The following is a 20,808-nucleotide window of genomic DNA, read 5'->3' as shown; positions in this document are numbered from 1 at the left end:
CTAGTCCCTATCACTCACCTCTCCAACCCCCTCACCCAGGGCGAGATTGGAGTTCCTGGTTCCAGGGGAGAGGATGGTCCCGAGGGGCCGAAGGGACGCACTGGACCCACTGGAGACCCTGGCCCCCCTGGGCTCATGGGCGAGAAGGTGACGGGGAGGGTGTGAGGGGTCTGGTCTACATGCTCTAGGGCATGGAGGGGATGAGGCCCGGGGCGCTGGGATCAGGGTTGGGGTGGGGTGCCAACAGCTGAAGACTGCAAGTCAATCAAAGATGACCATGCATCATGCTCCTCTCTGTGTATATGGCGCGTCCTAGACACTGATGCTTTGAAGGGGGGGGAATACATAAGAAGTCAAGGAAAAGTCTCTGTCGTGAAGACTTTACAACAGATTGATGGGGACAGGGCAGAGAGGCCGTCATAGGTTACCGAAGGTGCCGGGCAGAGTGAAAATGTGTCCAGACTCCAAGCAGTAGGCATTCCGAGAAGGAAGAGAGTCAGAGAGGAGGTGAGCTCTGACATCTTCAGAGCTAACACTCACCAAGCCCTCACTGTGTGCCAGCACCGTGGCAACTTGTCCTGTCAATCCTGTGGGGTGGGCACTGAAGCATCAGGAGGTTTAGATCCTTGTTCATCACACAGCCAGTGAGGGCCAGAGCCAGGGTTTGAGCCCCAAAAGTCAGGCTGCAGAGCCCCTACTCCCTACTTCCGCTCCACAGCTGCCTTGGCAAGACAGGTCCTGAAGCCTCAGGGGGCAGGGGTGGATAGTGGGGGGGGGGGCGGCATGGTGCAGAGTGGAGCCAAGGAGTGAGGTGCGGTGGGGAGGGGGGCCTGCAATGGGGCCGGTCTTGGTGGAGCAGCACTGAGTCCTGGGAAGATGGAGCTGAGGTTGTCAGGCAGGCAGGGGCTGGATCACAGCGCCTGCGGGACTTGAGCTGCAGATTTTAAGACACAGGGGAGGTGAGATTCCAGTACTAGATTTCAGGGAAAATCCACTCTCAGCAAGGAGAGGTTACAAAAGCCAGGCATCCTGGAAGGTGGGAAATGAGGGGCCAGGGGATGGGGCTTTGCTGGGTGGGGGCTGGTTCCCATCTCTGAGGGTTGGGATCTCCAGGGATGGGGCGGCATCCGTGGCCTCTCGCTCCTGATCGCTCCCTGTCCATCCACAGGGCAAGCTGGGTGTTCCTGGTCTGCCTGGCTACCCCGGACGCCAGGGTCCCAAGGTGATTCGTCGCCCCGCATGTGCCCCTCCTCCTTTTCCCTTCCCTGACCCCTAATTACAGGAAGCACAGACTGACAGAGCAGCGGGGGACCCTAGAGAGAATTTAGCCCACCCCCATTCTACAGATGAGGGAACAGAGGCCAGAAGCACTAGTGATTGGCAGAGCCCGGTCTCCCACCCTGCTGCCTCCACCACGTCTCCTGACCCCCCTTGGCCCTTCCTTGGTCCTTCCCTTTTGTGACGTGTCAATTTTTCCCCTTCTCCATCCTCACCAGGGGTCTCTGGGATTCCCTGGTTTTCCTGGAGCCAGTGGAGAGAAGGGAGCCCGTGTAAGCTGGGGAAGGGTGTGGGGGCGGTGGGAGGGAGGGGCAGCTCTGGGAGCACGGGCCTCATGCCCTGGGTGATGTGTTGTCTCTGCTTCGTTCCCACCAGGGCGTGTCGGGGAAATCAGGGCCTCGGGGAGAACGTGGCCCCACGGTGAGTGCAGGGGAGAGACGTGCGGCTCAAGATCCAAAGAGGTGCCTTGGGGTTTTTCTGACAACTCCCCTGTCCTCTCTCTAGGGTCCACGGGGTCAGCGGGGACCCCGAGGCGCCACTGGGAAATCTGGAGCTAAGGTTGGTGGTCTTGGCAGGGCTCATCCCCCACTCTGCCCTGTAGCCCAGCTGTCCTCAACTCCTCTAGCCTCAGGGTTGGCTAGAAAGCAGCTCCTTTCACTCTGACTGATTCCCCCACAGGGAACATCGGGTGGTGATGGCCCCCACGGACCCCCCGGAGAAAGGGTGAGTGTGGCTTGAGCCCCCTGTTCCCCAGCGCTCCCCAGGGAGCCTCAGTGGGGCTGGCTCCCTCTCACCGCAGGGAGATGCCCCTTGCCCAGCACCCCTCCCCATTCTCCTGACTCAACCCAGCCTTTGTCTCTAGGGTCTCCCTGGACCTCAGGGCCCCAACGGATTTCCTGGCCCCAAAGGACCTCCAGTAAGCTGACCTCTGACCTCTGACCTCTGACCCGCCTTGGTACTGTGAATCCTTCCCCAGCCCCCCTCCCAGCCTAGAGCTCACCTGACATCTGAACCTCTTCCAGGGCCCCCCTGGGAAGGATGGGCTGCCAGGACACCCAGGCCAGAGAGGAGAAGTGGTAAGTGGTGCCCCGGCCTCCTCAGACCCTCACTCCCGAGCTGTCCTGTCCCGAAGGCCCGCTGGGAAGGTTCTCCTGGCTGAGTGGAGCGCATCTCGGTGCTGCTCAGACCACAGCCAAGGACTTGGTGGTGACCCTGCCCTCCATCCGGGAGCCTGGGGTCCGTGCCACAATGTCCATGCCTGACTGTGTGTTCTGACTGCCCTCTCCTCTCTTCCTCTCTCAGGGTTTCCAAGGGAAGACCGGCCCCCCTGGCCCCCCAGGAGTGGTGGGACCCCAGGTATGCCTGCTCCCTGGAGAGAAAGGACCCCAGACCCTGAAGTTAGTCTATCTGCCTCTCTTCTCCCTTTTCCCAGTCATGGGCCCCTGCCCCTCCTTTGCCTGAGCTGGGCCCCTGGGACTGGGATTTGGAGCAGGGATCCCAAATTTCAGTCTGTTTCCTGGACCAGCTCTCATCTTCTCGCATCTTGGAGAAGAGGAAGGTCCCCTCAGGGACACCAGCTGGTATGGTTACTCCACACCGGAGAATGAAAACCAGAGCTGAGGCCTAGGAGAGCTCCGGGAATTTCCCAGGAGCTTTGGGGCAGACATGAAGGGGTTCTAAGGGAAACTTTAAGGTGGACAGAGTGAGGTGAAGGCTCTGAGATTGGAGTCTCTCTGTCTCTTTCCCAGGGAGCCGCAGGAGAAACTGGGCCCATGGGGGAGCGAGGTCACCCAGGCCCCCCGGGACCCCCTGGAGAGCAGGGACTCACTGGAACAGCTGGAAAAGAAGGGACAAAGGTCAGTAAGGGGCCCGGCAGGGGGGAACTTGGGGGTCTAGAGTTGGGGCGCCTAAGGGAATAGGCAAATGGGGATTTGAGGGAACAGAGATCTCTCTGCCCAATTTGGGATCGTGGAAGTGGCTCATCACCTCTGTTTCCTTTTAGGGTGACCCTGGGCCCCCTGGGGCCCCAGGGAAAGATGGCCCCGCTGGTCTGAGGGGCTTCCCGGGAGAGAGAGGCCTCCCTGGCACTGCTGTGAGTGTGACTCCAACCTGGCTGCCTGTAATAAGTCACCAGGCTTCCCGGCACCCCTCAGCGTCACCCTACTCCCGTCTCCCCACACCCGTCCTTCCCTGCATGTCTCCTGGACCCCATGTCCCCCCTTCCTGTCTCACGTCTGTTGCCTCTGACCTCTGGTTCATAGGGCGGACTTGGTTTGAAGGGAAATGAAGGTCCGGCTGGTCCCCCTGGCCCTGCAGTAAGTCTGGGGTCCCTGGGGGGCAGAGGGGAGGACGGATGCGGTGCGGCATCTGGATTTTGGCGGGGCTGCGGGACCGGGCAGGGTCAGCCATAAGGCATCTGATGTTGGGCTCTTCTCCTGGGAGCCATGGTCAGTGGTGCTCTGGTGTAGGTGGGCTGTGGTCTCTTCCTTGGGGGTGTCTGACTCTATCTCTTGTCTCAGGGCTCCCCTGGGGAGCGAGGTGCAGCAGGATCTGGGGGACCCATTGGCCCTCCAGGGCGCCCAGGGCCGCAAGGTCCCCCTGGAGCAGCAGGAGAGAAAGGTGTTCCGGTGAGTGTGGGGTCCCTGGGGAGATGCTGGGGAGGGGTCTGTGAGCTGATGGGTTACGGGGGATTTCCTGTAGGGGTGTTTGAGGGGGACAGCCATCTCTGGGTCATGACTCCTTCCTTCATTTCTCACAGGGTGAGAAGGGCCCCATCGGTCCGACTGGCCGCGATGGGGTGCAGGGTCCCGTGGGGCTTCCTGGTCCTGCTGGCCCCCCGGGCATGGCAGGAGAGGATGGAGACAAGGTGAGAGAGCCCACAGACCCTGGACTCAGTCTTCTTTCCCGATGAGATCGCTGGTCTGGGCATGGCCCGCAGTCCCTGTCTGCTTATTCTCCCCGCCCCACCCACTCCTTCCTCTAACGTCCCACCTGCTTTCTACCCCCAGGGTGAGGTGGGAGACCCCGGACAGAAGGGCACTAAAGGGAACAAGGGGGAACATGTAAGTGTCCATTCCTTTGACTTTTCACCTCTGGCCTTTAACCTCATTCCCACCTGGTCTCTCCCCTTGTCTCGGCATCTCTGACTCTTCTTTCTCCCCCAGGGCCCTCCTGGACCCCCTGGACCCATTGGTCCCGTGGGGCAGCCTGGAGCCGCGGTGAGTGACCGATGTCCTGTCTGCCGCTTTGATCCTGCCCTCAGTTTCCCTCTGCCCTTGGGGCTGAGGGTGGGAGTGGGAGGCTCCAGGCCTGGTGCCTGTCTCTGTGTGGGGCTTGTGGCTAGAACACACCTCACCCACGACCATCTTTGTGTCCTTGTCCTCCCACCTCAGGGGGCAGATGGGGAGCCTGGAGCTCGGGGTCCCCAGGGACACTTTGGAGCCAAAGGTGATGAGGGAACAAGAGGGTTCAATGGGCCCCCAGGACCCATTGGTCTACAGGTGAGTTGGGGGGTGGAGACAGGGGCTGAGAGGTGGGGTCACGTGGGAGCTGGTGTCCGCCCCAGAACCCCCAGCCCCCTGCTGATAAAGGAGGTCTGGGGAGGTGGGGGCAGAGGACTGGGTGGTGGGGGGTATGTGGGATCTGGTGGGGGGGGGGAATCCACCTGCTGAGGGCTGTGCTCCAGGTGGTTTGGTCACCTGGGTCTGTGCTGTGTACACCCGCGCAGGGTTTGCCAGGCCCCTCGGGGGAGAAGGGAGAAACAGGAGACGTGGGCCCTATGGTGAGTGGAACCCCATTGATAAGGGTGTGATCCTGACTGATTCCAGCCCCACCCGCTAGGCACCCCCCTGCTCATCCAGCCCCCACCCCAGCAGCCCACTGCCGCTGACTCCCAGCTCCCTGCACGCCATTCCCTGGCTTGGCTGCCTCCCTCCCCGCCAGGACCTCTGCCTCCCTAACCCTCCACCACTCACGTGCATCCACGGCTCGTTTTCTCTCACTTCCCTTCCCATCACGTGTATCTTTTCTCCAGGGACCCCCCGGGCCCCCAGGACCTCGAGGCCCAGCTGGACCCAATGGAGCCGACGTGAGTCCTCTTGGCCCCTTGTCCCTCCAGATCAGTGTGGCCAGTCCTCTGCCTCCCTTTCCCCAGACTATAAACTCTTGTCTCAGATGCCAAGAGAAGCCGGTGGACCCTGGGAAGGTCTCCCACTGTCTCACTGCTCTGACCTCAGGCCCTCCTCCGGGTTCTGTCTCCACCGGCACCCCCTCCCATAAGCAATGGTCCCTATTTCTATTCCTCTTCCAGGGTCCACAAGGTCCCCCTGGAGGTGTTGGGAACCTGGGTCCCCATGGAGAGAAGGTACTGGGAAGGGGTACATAGATGGTCTGGGGGGATGAGGGTTGGACTTTTGCCAATTTTGGGGGGTCAAAAGAGAGTGAGGGGGAATATCAGGATTTTTTTTTGAGCGGTGGAGGCTTTTGACCCCAATCTCCTTGCAGGGGGAGCCAGGAGAATCAGGATCTCCGGGAGTCCAGGGCGAGCCAGGGGTCAAGGTGAGTGGTAGTTCTGAGGCCCTGCTCCGCAATGCCCTTCACCCCCTCAATCCCACCCCCACCTTTCCTGTGACCTCCTGGAGCTGGAACTCCTACGCAGCCCATGAGTCTGTGCTCCTGGTCGTTCTCCGTGAGACCTGGTCCCTGGATCCGGGTGGGCTCTGTCCCCCTTTCCTTGAAGGGAAGAGGGGCCAGGGACTCCCACCATGGGCTTGACTTTCTGGGTGCACCCCGATGTCAGCGAGGCACGAGGGGGAGGCTGAAGGTTTCTTAGAAGCAGCGGCTGGATCTTTGATCTCTGGGACCCCTTTGGGGCCATCTGTAACCTCCGCTCATCCTCTAGGGTCTGCGTGGGGAACGTGGGGAGAAAGGAGAGTCGGGGCAGCCAGGAGAGGCGGGACCACCAGGGCCTAAGGGCCCCACCGGTGATGATGGCCCCAAAGGGAACCCTGTGAGTTTGGGGGGAGGGGCTGCGAGGAGGCCCCTGTGAATGGAGATCTGGGGATATGGGTGTGGGTGTGAGGATCTTGGGGTTTGGGGAGCCCAAGAGTGTGGGGGATGCCTGGGAGGAAAGCTTTGCGAATGGGATCTCCTGGGAGGGATGTGCGGGGTCTGGGATCCAGAGAGAAAGTGAGAGAAACCCTAGTTAATAACCTGAAAGCCTTAGAGGGCAGGCAGTGCAGGAGGTGGGGAAAAGGGGGTGCTGGAGACCCTCTTCCTTAGTGGTGCAGGTGGGCACTGCCTGTAGAGAGGGAGAGTGTGGCATGTGGCCATGGGGGTCTGTGTTGGCCCTGGGTGGGCTTAGGGGGCTGTGATCCTGACCCTTGGTTTCCCTCTGGATCAGGGTCCTGTTGGCTTTCCTGGTGACCCTGGCCCTCCTGGAGAAGGTGGCCCTCGGGTGAGTCTTACCTGGGGAGGGGAGGGGCGAAGAGGTGGTCCTCTCTGGAGGGGCTCTGTGTGGCCGATGGGCATGGGCTTGGGAACCGGGGTTGTGGTAGGGCAGGTGGAGGGATGGGAGGATTGGCAGTTTGGGGGGGGTGGATGCCAACCAGGTCAGGGCCCCCCCCCGACCTTGCTTCATCCCTGCAGGGCCAGGATGGTGCTAAGGGTGACCGCGGAGAAGATGGAGAGCCAGGGCAGCCTGTGAGTGCCTGGTGACCCCTACCCCACCACTGAGCTCAGGCCCTCAGCCCTGTTTCCCCTCTACTATGCTCTGTGCCTGAGGGGTCCCTCACCCACCACTCTTCCTCCCTCCATAGGGATCCCCTGGTCCCACTGGGGAGAATGGACCTCCTGGACCACTTGGAAAGCGGGTAAGTGAGGTCGTCACCTGGGACCTTGCAGGGCAGGCTGGATGGCAGTTGGGGCAATGGCAGGTGGGATGCGGAGGGAGATGCCTGGTGTGCCCGTTGTCCTTGGGTGAGGTGTGTATGTGTGTGACCATGTGTGTTTGTAAGCGTGCTGTGTATATTTGTTCCTGTATATTCTGTCTGTTCTTGCCAGGGGTGGTGTTGTGTACCAACCAATCAGAATGGACACGGAGGGAAGGGGCTGGCTTTCCTGGGGAGGTCCCTGCTGGGTCAGGGATTAACCCTCTTTTTGCTGGTGGTGTGTGGGCAAGAGGCTCTTCACCAAATGCTCAGATCTACTCAGTATTTTAACAGCTGATACAGCTGTACCGGCTCTCCCATCCATGAGTCGGCCTCTGCGATTGTGGCTGTGCATGCGCAGGTATGTGTGTGTACACGTGTGTGTGTGTGTGTACACGTGTGTGTGTACTTACACGTGTGTGTGTGCACCAGGAGGACAGAGAGGGGGAGGGAGGTGAGCCTGGCTATTCACTGCCGCCTCCACCTGCAGGGACCTGCTGGTGCGCCTGGTCCTGAGGGGCGACAAGGAGAGAAGGGAGCCAAGGTGAGGGAGAGGCCGCCCTGGATGCTGGAACATCCTTTCCATCTTCCCACCCCTTTGGTCCTCACACTGCAGCCTCCAAATGCCTCCCCCACATCCACCATCTCCACACCGAGCCCCCTGTGGGGACAGGGTTCCCTATACTTGTCCCTGCCCCAGGGGTCCCTGGGGTTTTACCCCTCCTCCCTGCCTCACCCCCGTCCACCTTGGACCCCCTGCCCCCAGCCACACTCCCTCCTCTGCCCTTCGGGACACTTTTTTGGGTGTGTTTCAGGGGGATCCTGGTGCTGTGGGCGCCCCAGGAAAGACAGGCCCTGTGGGTCCTGCAGGCCCAGCAGGAAAACCTGGTCCTGATGGTCTGCGGGGGCTCCCGGGCTCAGTGGTGAGTCACGGAGCAGAGAGACTTGGCTGGGGAGGTGGAGGCGTACGGTGTGGGGACACTCTTCCTGATCCTTATGGTCCCCTCAAATCTGCAGGGTCAGCAAGGCCGTCCCGGCGCCACAGGCCAGGCTGGGCCTCCAGGCCCTGTGGTGAGTGACTGTGGATAGGGTAGGGGTGGGGGGGCCCTGGGGAAGTGGGTATCCAGCCTTGGAAGAAGTGGGAAGTGGTGGGGGAAGAGTGTGGCCACACCTCCCCCAGGAGAGAGTGACTTCCTGTCTCCCCGCAGGGACCCCCAGGGCTTCCTGGCCTCCGGGGCGATGCTGGGGCCAAGGGAGAGAAGGTGAGTGACCGCACATTGCCAGGTGTCTCAGCCTCACCCCTGAAACCTCCAGGGGGCCTTGTGCTCCTGGGGAACCCTTCCTCAGTCAGGGCCATGGCAGCCCCGGCTCTTTCCTCAGACCCGGCCCAAGTCCCTCTTGTTTTCTGGGCTCTGACCCCTGTGGTTCTCCTTCTCCCCGTCCATGTGTCTCCTCTCTGCATCCCCCTGATCCCCTGGCCCCTTTTCCAGGGTCACCCAGGTCTCATTGGACTGATTGGCCCCCCGGGGGAGCAGGGAGAGAAGGGTGATCGAGGGCTTCCTGGTCCTCAGGGATCCACAGGGTCAAAGGGGGAGACGGTGAGTAGAGGGCGTGGTCCTGGGAGGTCTGAGGGCGGGGTGAGGGTGGGGATTCATGGGGGTGTGGCAGGGTGGGGGTGGGGGGTGGTGTGGTGGTGGAGACCCAGCTGTGGGGTGAGGGAGGGGGAGGGGAGGAGGACCCAGTTGAACCAGGCCCCTCCCTTTCCTAGGGCATCCCAGGAGCATCTGGCCCTATTGGTCCTGGAGGGCCCCCCGGCCTCCCTGTGAGTACCCCATGTGTTCCTCAACTCAGTCCTCTAAACCCCACTGCCCCCCTCCGTAATCCCCCACTGGCTTCCATGACAACGCCAGCATAACACTCATAGGCCCCCGTGTCCCCCATATGTTCCTACATCTGCAGTGTTTCCACTCCTGTCCTTCCAGGGCCTCCGGAATGTCCCCATGTCCCCCATGCCTGCCCCTCTTGTGATGGCTCCAGGGTCCTGTGGACTCATGACCTTGCCTCTCCAATCCTCCTTGTTCTGATCTTCCCCTGTGGTGACCATCTCTTTCTTGTTCCTCGTTTCACAGGGACCTTCTGGCCCCAAAGGAGCCAAAGGAGCCACAGTGAGTGACCCCCAGAGAGCTCTGACCTTCCCTCCCCCCAGCCCTCCATAGGTGGACTTGACAGTGTCTCTTCAAGACAAACATACTCCCTGCCAGTGGAGCCCCTCCTTCCCAGACCAGAGACTGATTTGACCCTTCTGTGACCTTGATCGCATTCTTGACCTCTTGACCCCTGCATGACCTCATTGACTCCCTTGGCAGGGCCCAGCCGGACCTAAGGGAGAGAAGGGCATCCAGGGCCCTCCAGGACACCCGGTGAGTCAGTGTCAGGTCCTCCTCTTCTGGCGGTCCCCCTCTGTCTGGGTGTTTCTCCGCATCGCCCTCACCCTGACCTGTCTCTTGCCCTCTCTGCCCTTCCCTCCACCAGGGGCCCCCCGGCGAGGTGATCCAGCCCCTGCCCATCCAGATGCCCAAGAAGACTCGGCGCTCAGTGGATGGGAGCCAGCTGATGCAGGAAGATGAGGCCGTGCCAACTGGGGGGGCCCCGGGCAGTCCTGGGGGGCTGGAGGAGATCTTTGGCTCCCTGGACTCCCTACGGGAGGAGATTGAGCAGATGAGGCGGCCGACAGGGACCCAGGACAGCCCCGCTCGCACTTGCCAGGACCTGAAGCTCTGCCACCCAGAGCTGCCCGACGGTCAGTGCCAGGGACACGACCTGTGAACAACCGTGTGGACATGAACAAGCAGGATGGATGTCAGGGGAGGCTTGGGGGTGAGGGTGGAGGGGCTTGGGGCAGCAGCTCGTTACCAACTGGGTCAGAGGTATTTGAGTATTTAGTAACTGACATGGTCCTACCAGGCTCATCAGCTCGTTATCTGCTCGGGGTCTACAGGAATAGATAAACATAGACCTGTGGACACACATGCTGGCATTTACACACACAGACACGTGTGCCAGCCTACAGCCACATGTTGGACCAGTGTGAGGGTGTCAGTGCTCCTACCGCCTCCATTTGCGAGCCTGGGGGTGCTGCTGGGGGGAGGGGCGGCAGAGACATCAGGGACATAAGGTGATGAGGGAAACCAGAGCTGTGTTCTGGGGGTCTGGCGGGGGAACGGAGGACTGGGTGTCGGAGGGCACGTGGGGGCGGCTGGTTGGAGCAGCGGGAGGGAAGTGGGGCAAAGAGCATCTTGGGTCCAAGACCTCGGGGGGCCCTGACCCTCTCCCCCACTTGACAGGAGAGTACTGGGTCGACCCCAACCAGGGCTGTGCTCGGGATGCCTTCCGGGTTTTCTGCAACTTTACGGCAGGAGGGGAAACCTGTGTGACGCCCAGGGATGATGTCACGCAGGTGAGATCTGGCCTGTGACTGCCCTGTCCCTTGCACCACAGTGGAGCCCCCCTCTGGGCCTAGTGGTTTCTGGGTTTGTGTGACAAGTCCCCTGACCCTTGACCCTGCAGAGCCTGCTGACTCTTCTCTTAGTCAGTTCCTTCTCACCAGTCTTCTGATGCTCACTTTGTCTCCTTCCCTTGACAAACTAAGACAAAAGTCTGCCTTTCATTTATCCCCTGGTTCCCACCCTGGCCCCTTATTTCTCCCCCAGCCCTTTCCTCCCACCCATTTGCCACCCATGGCCCTGGATCAGCCGCCCTGCTTCTGTAGCTGCCCTGCAGGCCTGTGTCCATCCTTGACTGCAGCCCTCTCTCCTGTCAGTTCTCTTATGTGGACTCCGAAGGCTCCCCAGTCGGTGTGGTCCAGCTCACCTTCCTGCGGCTGCTCAGCGTCTCAGCCCACCAGAACATCTCTTACCCCTGCTCTGGGGAGACCTGGGATGGCCCCCTGAAGCTCCGAGGGGCCAATGAGGATGAGCTGAGCCCGGAGACCAGCCCCTACGTCAAGGAATTCAGAGACGGCTGTCAGGTGGGAACCAGGGAGAGCTGGGTGGGGGTGGGTCCCAGACTCAGGCTGGAGGAGGCAGTGGGAAGACCCTTTGGGCAGGGGCGCTCTGGGAGAGCAGGAGGAAGCCAGCTTCCTGGTGTCCGGAAGGGCAGGAAGGATGGAAGGATGGAAGGTGGGTGTCACCTGTGTGCACATGGCAGTGTCACCCAGAGTGAGTCATGCAGGCTTGTAAGCACATTTACACAGGTTGCCCTCTGCACACACGGGGTATAAACAATGCCCCCTCCCCACGGAGGGGCACATGGACACCCGCAATCCGTATATACATCCCCAGAGTCGCCCGGAGAGGGTCACACAGGTACACACACGTGGAATTGTGTTGGCTGTCATCACACACTTACACCCACAAACACATGCACACACGTCCCCGTGGAGTCACACAGGCTCACACAACCACTACAGACAAATAATCTCAAAGGCAAACCCAAAGCTGCCTCAAGACTGCATGCGTGTACATGCATACACACACGCACAACCTTCCCAGCTTTCCCAATCCTGACTCTCTGGAAGAAACTTTAGGAAGAAAATTTAGCGAAGTCTGAACATGGGACATGGATGAGAGGAACAGCATCTCAGGGCACTTGAAGGCGCGGAGAGCCTGGACCTGAGGTTGGGGTGTCCGCGGGCCCTGTGTACCTCCCCCATGCTCACTCCTCTCACTCTGGTGTCTCCCCCCTCAAGACCCAGCAAGGCCGGACGGTGCTGGAGGTTCGAACACCTGTACTGGAGCAGCTGCCAGTGCTGGACGCCTCCTTCTCAGACCTGGGGGCCCCCCCGAGGCGGGGAGGGGTGCTGCTGGGGCCTGTCTGCTTCATGGGCTAAGACCTTCTCCTCTGTCTGACCCTGTCCGTCGACACCAGGCCCACCTGGAATCCCACAGCATCGGCTCTGTGCCACCTCGTGGAAAGGCTCCTCGCCATCTAGGGGGCCTTGGGCCAGGGCACCGAGAGCTCCCAGTCAGGGGCAGTGCAGGGGAGGGGTGCACCTGGGGCTCGCGGCCCTCCCACTTGGAGCCTGTGCCCTGTTCGACAGCTGAGACCCTTATTTAAAATTTACCTCCCAATCACCCCAAACACGTGGAAGAGAAAGGACACTGTGTATTTTGTATTTAAAAGTAATTATATTAATTATTTAAAGAGTGGAAAACAAAATGACAAAAAAGATAAAGAGAGAAATGCCAACAAAAATCAGCGGACTTTGGAGACAGGGCTCTCCAGGGGTGAGCCTGGCACCCTCATCTTTGCCTCAGGGCTCTCCTCAGAGACTGTGGGGGTGTTGGGGGCCGAACCCTGCCTCCCTCACACCCCGCCTGCAGCACCCACTGTGAACGTTGTATACATGGTCTCCTTTGTCTCAGGGCTCTGCCTCTCTCTGCCCAGAGTGGGGCTCGCTCACCTCTGCCTACCAGGTGTTTGGCTCCGTGGCCTGCATGCCTGCTGTCTTTCACTTGGTCTGGGGCTCGCAGGAATGCCTGCTACTTGGGGACCAGGCCAGTCCCTCAGGGGAGAAATGGAGTAGTGAGGGGTGTGTGCAGGGCCTGTGGTCAGCAGACTGTTGAACTATTGAAATTCTTCCACGTTAGCTGGGAAATCGCCATGGCCCTGAGCCCCACCAGTACACCATTGCCATCCTGGCCACCCCCATCCCTCCCCTGGGTGCCCCCTCACCTTCTCTGATCCTGCAATTAAAGGGTTAATGTGTGGCATCTGGATGGGACTCCCAGGGCCTTGCCTAGCACTATGACCTGCGCCCATTCTGACTGATGGTTAAAAAATGTGATTGTCTCCTGCTGGGGTGCATGTGTGTGGTGCCTGTGTTGTTATTTCAATCCCCACCCCCACTCTCATCCAACTGGTGCCCCTTCTTCCCGGCTGAGCTGTTACCAGACATGAATGGCTTAATCCCTATTTCCTGGAGGGCCTGTCCAGCTGGGGTGTTAGGGTGTAGAGAGAGTTCATAAAGCCTGGCATACGAGTTCAGAATCCCAAACAGATCCCCCAGTGACAGCAGGTGGGGGTCCAGGGTTCTGCTGACGCTGGCGCTGGATTGGCTCGGTGTGAGTGTGTACCTGCCCTCCCTGGTTTCACCTCAAACACCCCTTCGCCCCCCAGCTTTAGGGACCTCAGGGCTGGAAGGAGCCTTAGATGTCTAGTCTGAACTGTTTGCAAATGAGACCGAGGCTCACTTTCACGACAGCGTTTACCGCCCCAGTCCCTTTGGTACAGGCTTGCATGTCCTGCCATAAAAAGCTAGGGCTGCGGCTAGGGCCCCTCATGCTTGTGTGTATTAGCGTCTACATTACTTCAGGCTTTGTGCCGTGTCAAGATGCATAATCCTCGCCCAGTGTCTCCTCCGACTCCGTGCTGCCCGCCGGCGGCCCCTCTCGGGGTTTATTCAGCAGCTCCGAGCCCTCTGGGTCAGGTGTCTCCTCTGTTCAGGGCTGGCTGCACAGCCGGGCATTCTTGGCAGCTCCTGGGCTTCCCATCCTCACACAGCACATCCTGCCTCCCGCCCGTCCTGGCAGGAGATGAAGACTTCTTTCAGGGCCTCCTGATTAAGACTCCGCTTTCCTCGGGCTGCTGGTGCGGGAGGGGGACGGTGTACGAGCGTGTGCACGTATGTGTGTCCCTGCTTCTCTTCCGCAAACCCCCGGTGCAGGTCAGGGAGGAGCTGCTTTGCACCCCAGACCCCGAGTCCCAGTAGGCAGCGCCCCCGCCCCTCGTCCCCGTACTTCTTCCTCCCGGTGGATCCCCGACGGCAAGGACAAAGCCCCAATCTTTGAAACCCTGAAGTGTTGGAGCTAACTCAGTATCGATCCTAGGGAGCTCTCCAATGGGCATCTAGAAGTCCGGCCTCGCATCGGCGGCGGCTGGGCAGGAAAACCGAGCGCAGGTGAAAACCCCCTTCCCCGCGCCTGCTCTTCGGGCTCCGCGCATCTCTCTCTGACTCTGCGGCCCCCTGGTGGCGGCGCGGAGACCTCGCCCGGCTAAAGCGCAAGCGCAGTGATTCCGCGCCGTAAGACATACCTAAACCGCCGCCCCTCCTGCGTCACCAACTGAACCCTCATTCCCACTCCCCCAACCCAGGAGGAGGCCGAATGGAGCAGAAGGCCCTGGCCCTCGTCTATATGGAATCAGGCGATGGATGTGGTTTCTGGCATCAGCCACGCCCTCCCCTCCATCTCAATGGCTTCAGGCACCCTTCCCTGCCCCCCCAATCCCAGGCCTCAGCTGAACAGAAGATCAGACCTAAATAGATGCTCCTCACACCGCTCGCCCGCTCCCACTCCCAGACAAGCCGGGCCAGAGCTGAAGTTTCTCCGGAGCTCTCTGCAGTTGGAGCCAAACCCACAGAGGTCACCCTTGGAGCACTGAGGGGAGTGTTCCCAAAGGTCACTTTTGGTCAGATGCTCTGAGCTCAGAGAGCTTCTCTCCGTGGATACAAAGCCATGCATTTACTCAACTAACATTTATACACGGCGGTTAGGTCCCCAGGCCCATCCACAAAAGCCTATTTAACTAGTATGCCAAGCAACCCCGTATAACGGTTTTATGAGCAATTCTGTGCCAAGCTGCAGTCGAGGACGCCAGGACCACAGCCCTCTCCTTGCAGTGGGACATCTCCTGCCCCCTCCTCCAGCAAGCTGGGGCCTGGCTCTAAGGAAAGATGAGGGGAAGCACCCAGAGGTGGAAGTTTTGGGGAGTGACTGGGCGTGGGTAGTGCAAGCATCCTGGAATCTGGACATGTGGGTTCTGGCAGGGGCTCCAGTGGCTTGTGGACAGTGGAGGCTTCTAGATGGGATGGGGAAGAGATAAAGGAGAGAGATATAGAGACTTGGGGGAATGACTTTGGGCCCCCGCAGGTTGGAGGAGGGTGTGAAGGTCCTAGACACATACACAGCCAACAACAGGTTGGGAGGCTTAGGAGGGGAGGACTAGGAGTGAGGAGGATAATGAGATTAGAGCGCGAAGGCTGGGGGGTTGGGTCCTCTAGCCTGTCACATCTTGGAGCTGCTTCTTAGCCTTGAGCTGATATTTGTGGCGACTGTGACTTATGGTCAAAAAACAACTTGTAAAATTTGGACAACTTAGGTAACTGTACTTGGGGGCACTACATATCCCAGAGGGCCATGGCCTACATATCTTTGTCTTACCTTGGTCATCAAGTCAGTGAAATATGGCACCACTGTGTGAATTCTTACACATTTTCTTTGCCTAAAGTACATGCACATGTTTCGGTTATAGCTGTTGTGGTTCTGTTTGCGTCACTATCACACATGACATTCACTGACATTCATTCATTAGACATACCTGACACCACTTAGTGGTAGAAAAGCCCAATTCCACTTTGCTGTGTCTTTAAAGAGTGATTTTATGGCTATTGCAAAAGCTTTGAAGATACTAAGTCTCCTACCTGGCAGCTCGAGATGCAACATGGATATTGGAAAGTATATCAGCCACTGTATTGTCGTATTGATTTATTACCACAAGTAAATCTATACCAGCTCTTTCTGAAAGAAATCCTTTGATATGGCACCAAACTCAGCAGATGCCCATGGGCCCACACAACTGCATCTGGGATTCCTTTCCCATCCTGTCAGTCACAGTTTCGGGGCTGTTTACTGACAAGCACCGTGGAGGGTGCCATGTTGGACAAGGCACAATGTAAGGTGTGATTACCAAGAAGATAAGCAGCTGTGAGAGAGCTGTTAGTGACAGTCCTGCACTGGGACTGAAGGAAACCATTCCATCATTTTACTGTATCTGATGCTTAAGGGTGATATGTACATTGAGAGCTCCATTTTACATTTCCATGAATCTACTCTTATTATAGCTTGGTTGCGAACAAGAGATGCTGTATATATTGGTTCAGATTAGGATGAGCTGTGAGACACAGATACCCTGAGAACAATCGTGGTTTAACCAAGATAGACTTTAATTTCTGTCTCACGTTGAGCTCCAGGGCTGGTATGGTGTTTAACAGTGTCAGAGATTCAGAATTTTTTCCATCTTCTTGTTCCACCAGCCTCAACATGGCTCTTCCTTCTCAGGTCCAATATGACTGCTTGAGTTCCAGCTTTCAGGATTGCATTCAAATCAGCAGGAAAGAGGAAGGGGAAAGAAGGACCCATCACCCTCTTTATAAGGGCCACCTTCTAGAAGTTGCACACAGCAGTTCTCCTTACAGAGCATTGGACAAAAGTTACGTGTGGCCACACATAACTGGAAAGAAGGATGGGAAACCAGGACTTATTCTGGAAGTCCATGTGCCCAAATAAAACAGAAAGTTCTATTAGGAACTGTGGAATTATGGATATTGGGGAACAATTCTCTGCCTGCCATGTCTCTAAATAATTTCTTTAGATGCAGAAAGGGGGGATTCTCCAGTGGCTGCTTTCACCAATAAAGCAGTCCCACAATTTCCATAAAAATCAATTGTTTAAGAACATATTTGCCCTGAGGGGAGGGGTCTCCAATATTATCTACCCCCGAGCACTAGGCAAAGTATTAAGCAGAAATTTAAAAACAAATAGGCTATGTATTCTGTTTTGCTGGCAAACTTCCCTCTAGGGATTTCTTGAAGTTTCTGCAGGCTGTTACAGGCACCTAGAGCTTGTTCTTGTTGTCACACTTTCCTCCCTGACTTCACCATGAGTTATGTCTATTGGTGAGCTTGCCTCTGAGTGAGAAGGTAATTGGCCTTGTTGGAGTATCAGTAGAATAGTTAGAATGTGTATCATCTCAAGATGATTTTAATTAGAAATGTCAGCCAGTTGAATTTTCAGAGACCCATGCCATACAGATATGTATTCAATACTCCAGTCCTTAAACTCCAGTGGTCTATATATCTATTTGCCCTCTAGAGCAGTGCTGTCCACTAGAACTTTCTGTGATGAAGGAAATATTCTGCATCTGTGCAATCCAATATGGGAGCCAGTAGCCACCTGTGGCTATCAAGCACTTGAAAAGTGGTTAGTGCACCCAAAGAATTTTATTTTATTTATTTTTGTTTGTTTTTTGGCCACACGGCATGCAGGATCTTAGTTCCCCAACCAGGGACCGAACCCATGTCCCCTGCATTGAGAGAGCAGAGTCTTAACCACTGGACCACCAGGGAAGTCCCACAAGAATTGTATTTTTAATTTTATTAAATTTTAATTAATCTAAATAGCCACATGTAGCTAGTGGCTACCATATCAGACAGCACAGCCCTAAGGTATCTTGCTCTTTAAATGGATCCATATGACTTGGATCCATTTTTAGTAATAGGAAGAGATCCAAGTTTAACACAGATGTGGGAGATGCAGATTTCAGAATTCACACATGCCAATTAATTTCTGGTCTTTTTCTTGGGGGGTAGGGTGTTTCAAGGGCGAGGGCTTTTCCCTGATCCTAGGCAGAATTTCCCCCCCCCCCAATTTACTGAAAATTTTATGGTTCATTCCTTTTAATCAAAAAATCAATAAGGGAAGACATAGTTTTGGGGTGCAGTTGCTTTTTAAAAAATCAGGTTCACTGAGATATATTTTACATACAATGAAATTCATCCTCCTTAGCTGTACAGTCCTATGAGTTTTAACAAGCATATTCATTGTGTAATCACCACCACTCTCAAGATAAAGGCTATTTCTACCACCCCGTAACGTTCCGCACAGGTATAATTGTTTTCAGTTCACTCCTGGTTAATGTGTCATAAGTGTAATGAACAATTTTAATATGTGCATTGGGTTTAGGTCATCTCTTTAACTTCTGCTTTATTGGATTGTGCCCCAGGGTGAAAAAATCTACTGAGGTCATATAATAAATGAGACTTGTTGGGGCAGCCAAGGGAAAGCAAACTGGTGATGGACATAGTTTATTGATATTGAGAAGAATATATCAGCCAGATGAATGCATACAGGCTAATCAAGGATTGACTTAGAAAGATCTTTTACTAAGAAAATAATATCAGGTACAGTGCTAACCACATTTTGTTTATTTTTATTTATTTACTCTTTTTAAAAAAAATTATTTTATTTTATTTTTGGCTGCATTGGGTCTTCGTTGCTGTGCGTGGGCTTTCTCTAGTTGGGGTGAGCCGGGGCTACTCTTCGTTGCGGTGAGCAGGCTTCTTACTGCGGGGGCTTCTCTTGTTGTGGAGCACGGGCTCTAGGCGTGCGGGCTTCAGTAGTTGTGGCACGTGGGCTCAGCAGTTGTGACTCGCGGGCTCTAGAGCGCAGGCTCAGTAGTTGTGGCGCACGGGCTTAGTTGCTCCGCAGCATGTGGGATCTTCCCAGATCAGGGCTCGAACCCGTGTCGCCTGCATTGGCAGGCGGATTCTTAACCACTGCACCACCAGGGAAGCCCTATTTTTTAAAAATTAGATGATTGAAATATATAAAAAGTACTTAGAACAATCTCTGGTATCTAATAAGCACGATTTAAGAATTAGCTATTAAAAAAAAAGAATTAGCTATTAAAAAAAAGAATTAGCTATTATTCTTTTAAAAAATTTTATTGAGGGCTTCCCTGGTGGCGCAGTGGTTGCGAGTCCACCTGCCGATGCAGGGGACACGGGTTCGTGCCCCGGTCCGAGAAGATCCCACATGCCGCCGAGCGGCTGGGCCCGTGAGCCATGGCCGCTGAGCCTGCGCGTCCGGAGCCTGTGCTCTGCAACAGGAGAGGCCACAGCGGTGAGAGGCCTGCGCACCGCGAAAAACAAAACCATTATTGATAGTTGATTTACAACATTGTGTTTGTTTCAGGTGTACAGTAAAGTGATTCAGTTATGTATTTTTTTCAGATTAAATTCCACTCTAGGTTATTATAAGATATTGAGTATAATTCCATGTGCTATACAGTAAATCCTTGCTGCTTATCTATTTTAGGTATAGTAGTTTGTATCTGTTAATTACCCACTCCTAATTTTTCTTTTTTTTTTTTTTTTTTTTTTTTTTTTTTTTTTTTTTTGCAGTATGCGGGCCTCTCACTGTTGTGGCCTCTCCCGTTGCGGAGCACAGGCTCCGGACGCACAGGCTCAGCGGCCATGGCTCACGGGCTTAGTTGCTCCGCGGCATGTGGGATCTTCCCGGACCAGGGCACGAACCCGTGTCTCCTGCATCGGCAGGCGGATTCTCAACCACTGCGCCACCAGGGAAGCCCTAATTTTTCTTTTTTTAAAAAAATAAATTTATTTATTTATTTTGGCTGCGTTGGGTCTTCGTTACTGTGCGCAGCCTTCTCTGGTAGTGGCGAGCGGGGGGCTACTCTTTGTTGCGGTGCGCAGGCTTCTCGTTGCGGTGGCTTCTCTTGTTGTGGGTCACGGGCTCTAGGCGCGTGGCTTCAGTAGTTGCGGTTTGCAGGCTCTCGAGCGCAGGCTCAGTAGTTGTGGTGCACCAGCTTAGTTGCTCCGCGGCATGTGGGATCTTCCCGGACCAGGGCTCGAACCCATGTCCCCTGCATTGGCAGGTGGATTCTTAACCACTGTGCCACCACGGAAGTCCCCAACTGTTATTCTTAATATTGCTATAATTCACAATTAACTTCTGAGATTCACCTACCTTTGGACTGGCCAAAATGAGATGTTAAAGAGTTCTGTTGGTGGGATGGATTATCTCAAGTTTCTCCAACTATTTTATCATATATATTTTTTACATACTCTGTTAGAGACTTGGCACTGTTTCATATTTACATTTTTTGGTGGGGATGTGAAATTCCAGAGGTTCAAAATGGGAGCTTTACTATTTCCCGGAATTGCAGTAGTAAATTCAGCATACCCAAGGGCAGGTGAAATCACCATAGGAACTTTTTTGTTTCTCTGTAACCTCATTTAATGTTATCACAACTTATTCCTTTAGATACTTTCTCTTCCACTTGTCCCAACAGTCAAAATAGCCCTCTTATTAGATTAGGTTTCCTAATTAAAAGTTCCTGTTGATCCTGTATCCCAAAGTTCCTAGAATTCTGCAATATTGTCCTTTGTTCTAAGTTTTAATAGAGTGTAGTGTTTCCAGACAGATCTACTACTGTAACAGATCTGGAGGGAAGGAAATTGAAGTTATTTGTGCTGGCTTAGGAGAGGATCTGGCTTGATCTTCAGGGCAAAGCTCTTTAAACTCGGAGGGTAAATCCGAGGAGGTGTGTTGAAGTGCTTCCTTTCCTGTATGTACTGAGAAAACATGTTCTTAAAATTTGTAAGCTCTTTGTCTTGGAGATTCCCTTTGGCTTCGTTCCCAGCACTTTTCAATTGCATGAGTTGAGGGTTTGCCAAGATTCTTTCTATGGCTGTAGCTTCTGTATCTGCTAGAATTGGATGGTTTTTGATGCTTCTTTAATCTCTTTTGTAAATGTATTAAGTTGCTAGTGGGCCTCTTATGTTTTTGAGATTTTGCTATCCCCAAATCTAATGATCCATGACCAGAGAAGACTCTTTATCTCTACCTTCCCTGGCTTCTCAAATTCTTTTTTTTAAAAAAAATATTTATTTATTTATTATTTATTTTGGATGTGCCAGCTCTTAGTTGCAGCACGCGGGATCTTTGTTGACACATGTGGGATC

General features: G+C 55.4%; 1 protein-coding gene across 5 annotated transcripts in view; it reads left to right on the top strand.

Moving 5' to 3' along the window:
* The window catches only part of COL11A2 (collagen type XI alpha 2 chain), a 29,019-nt gene extending 15,949 nt beyond the window's left edge, over positions 1-13,070 (top strand). For all 5 annotated transcript variants that reach the window (XM_059075221.2, XM_067006011.1, XM_067006010.1 and 2 more), the window contains 37 exons: positions 40-147; positions 1,169-1,222; positions 1,497-1,550; positions 1,654-1,698; positions 1,783-1,836; positions 1,957-2,001; positions 2,141-2,194; positions 2,301-2,354; positions 2,581-2,634; positions 3,027-3,134; positions 3,281-3,370; positions 3,540-3,593; positions 3,798-3,905; positions 4,037-4,144; positions 4,287-4,340; positions 4,443-4,496; positions 4,671-4,778; positions 5,006-5,059; positions 5,312-5,365; positions 5,588-5,641; positions 5,782-5,835; positions 6,179-6,286; positions 6,680-6,733; positions 6,925-6,978; positions 7,095-7,148; positions 7,696-7,749; positions 8,021-8,128; positions 8,223-8,276; positions 8,414-8,467; positions 8,696-8,803; positions 8,974-9,027; positions 9,335-9,370; positions 9,572-9,625; positions 9,738-10,005; positions 10,550-10,662; positions 11,026-11,232; positions 11,953-13,070. In XM_059075221.2, coding sequence (XP_058931204.1) covers positions 40-147; positions 1,169-1,222; positions 1,497-1,550; positions 1,654-1,698; positions 1,783-1,836; positions 1,957-2,001; positions 2,141-2,194; positions 2,301-2,354; positions 2,581-2,634; positions 3,027-3,134; positions 3,281-3,370; positions 3,540-3,593; positions 3,798-3,905; positions 4,037-4,144; positions 4,287-4,340; positions 4,443-4,496; positions 4,671-4,778; positions 5,006-5,059; positions 5,312-5,365; positions 5,588-5,641; positions 5,782-5,835; positions 6,179-6,286; positions 6,680-6,733; positions 6,925-6,978; positions 7,095-7,148; positions 7,696-7,749; positions 8,021-8,128; positions 8,223-8,276; positions 8,414-8,467; positions 8,696-8,803; positions 8,974-9,027; positions 9,335-9,370; positions 9,572-9,625; positions 9,738-10,005; positions 10,550-10,662; positions 11,026-11,232; positions 11,953-12,093 — 2,943 coding nt within the window. In that variant the 3' untranslated portion in view covers positions 12,094-13,070. The remainder of the gene's footprint in view (positions 1-39; positions 148-1,168; positions 1,223-1,496; positions 1,551-1,653; positions 1,699-1,782; positions 1,837-1,956; positions 2,002-2,140; positions 2,195-2,300; positions 2,355-2,580; positions 2,635-3,026; positions 3,135-3,280; positions 3,371-3,539; positions 3,594-3,797; positions 3,906-4,036; positions 4,145-4,286; positions 4,341-4,442; positions 4,497-4,670; positions 4,779-5,005; positions 5,060-5,311; positions 5,366-5,587; positions 5,642-5,781; positions 5,836-6,178; positions 6,287-6,679; positions 6,734-6,924; positions 6,979-7,094; positions 7,149-7,695; positions 7,750-8,020; positions 8,129-8,222; positions 8,277-8,413; positions 8,468-8,695; positions 8,804-8,973; positions 9,028-9,334; positions 9,371-9,571; positions 9,626-9,737; positions 10,006-10,549; positions 10,663-11,025; positions 11,233-11,952) is intronic.
* The last annotated feature ends 7,738 nt before the right edge of the window (positions 13,071-20,808 follow it).

This window comes from Kogia breviceps, chromosome 10 (genome assembly GCF_026419965.1).
Source record: "Kogia breviceps isolate mKogBre1 chromosome 10, mKogBre1 haplotype 1, whole genome shotgun sequence".
In the NCBI taxonomy this organism is placed as follows: Eukaryota; Metazoa; Chordata; class Mammalia; order Artiodactyla; family Physeteridae; genus Kogia; species Kogia breviceps.
Note: the sequence above shows the minus strand (reverse complement) of the source record. Positions and strands in the feature narration are given on the sequence as shown.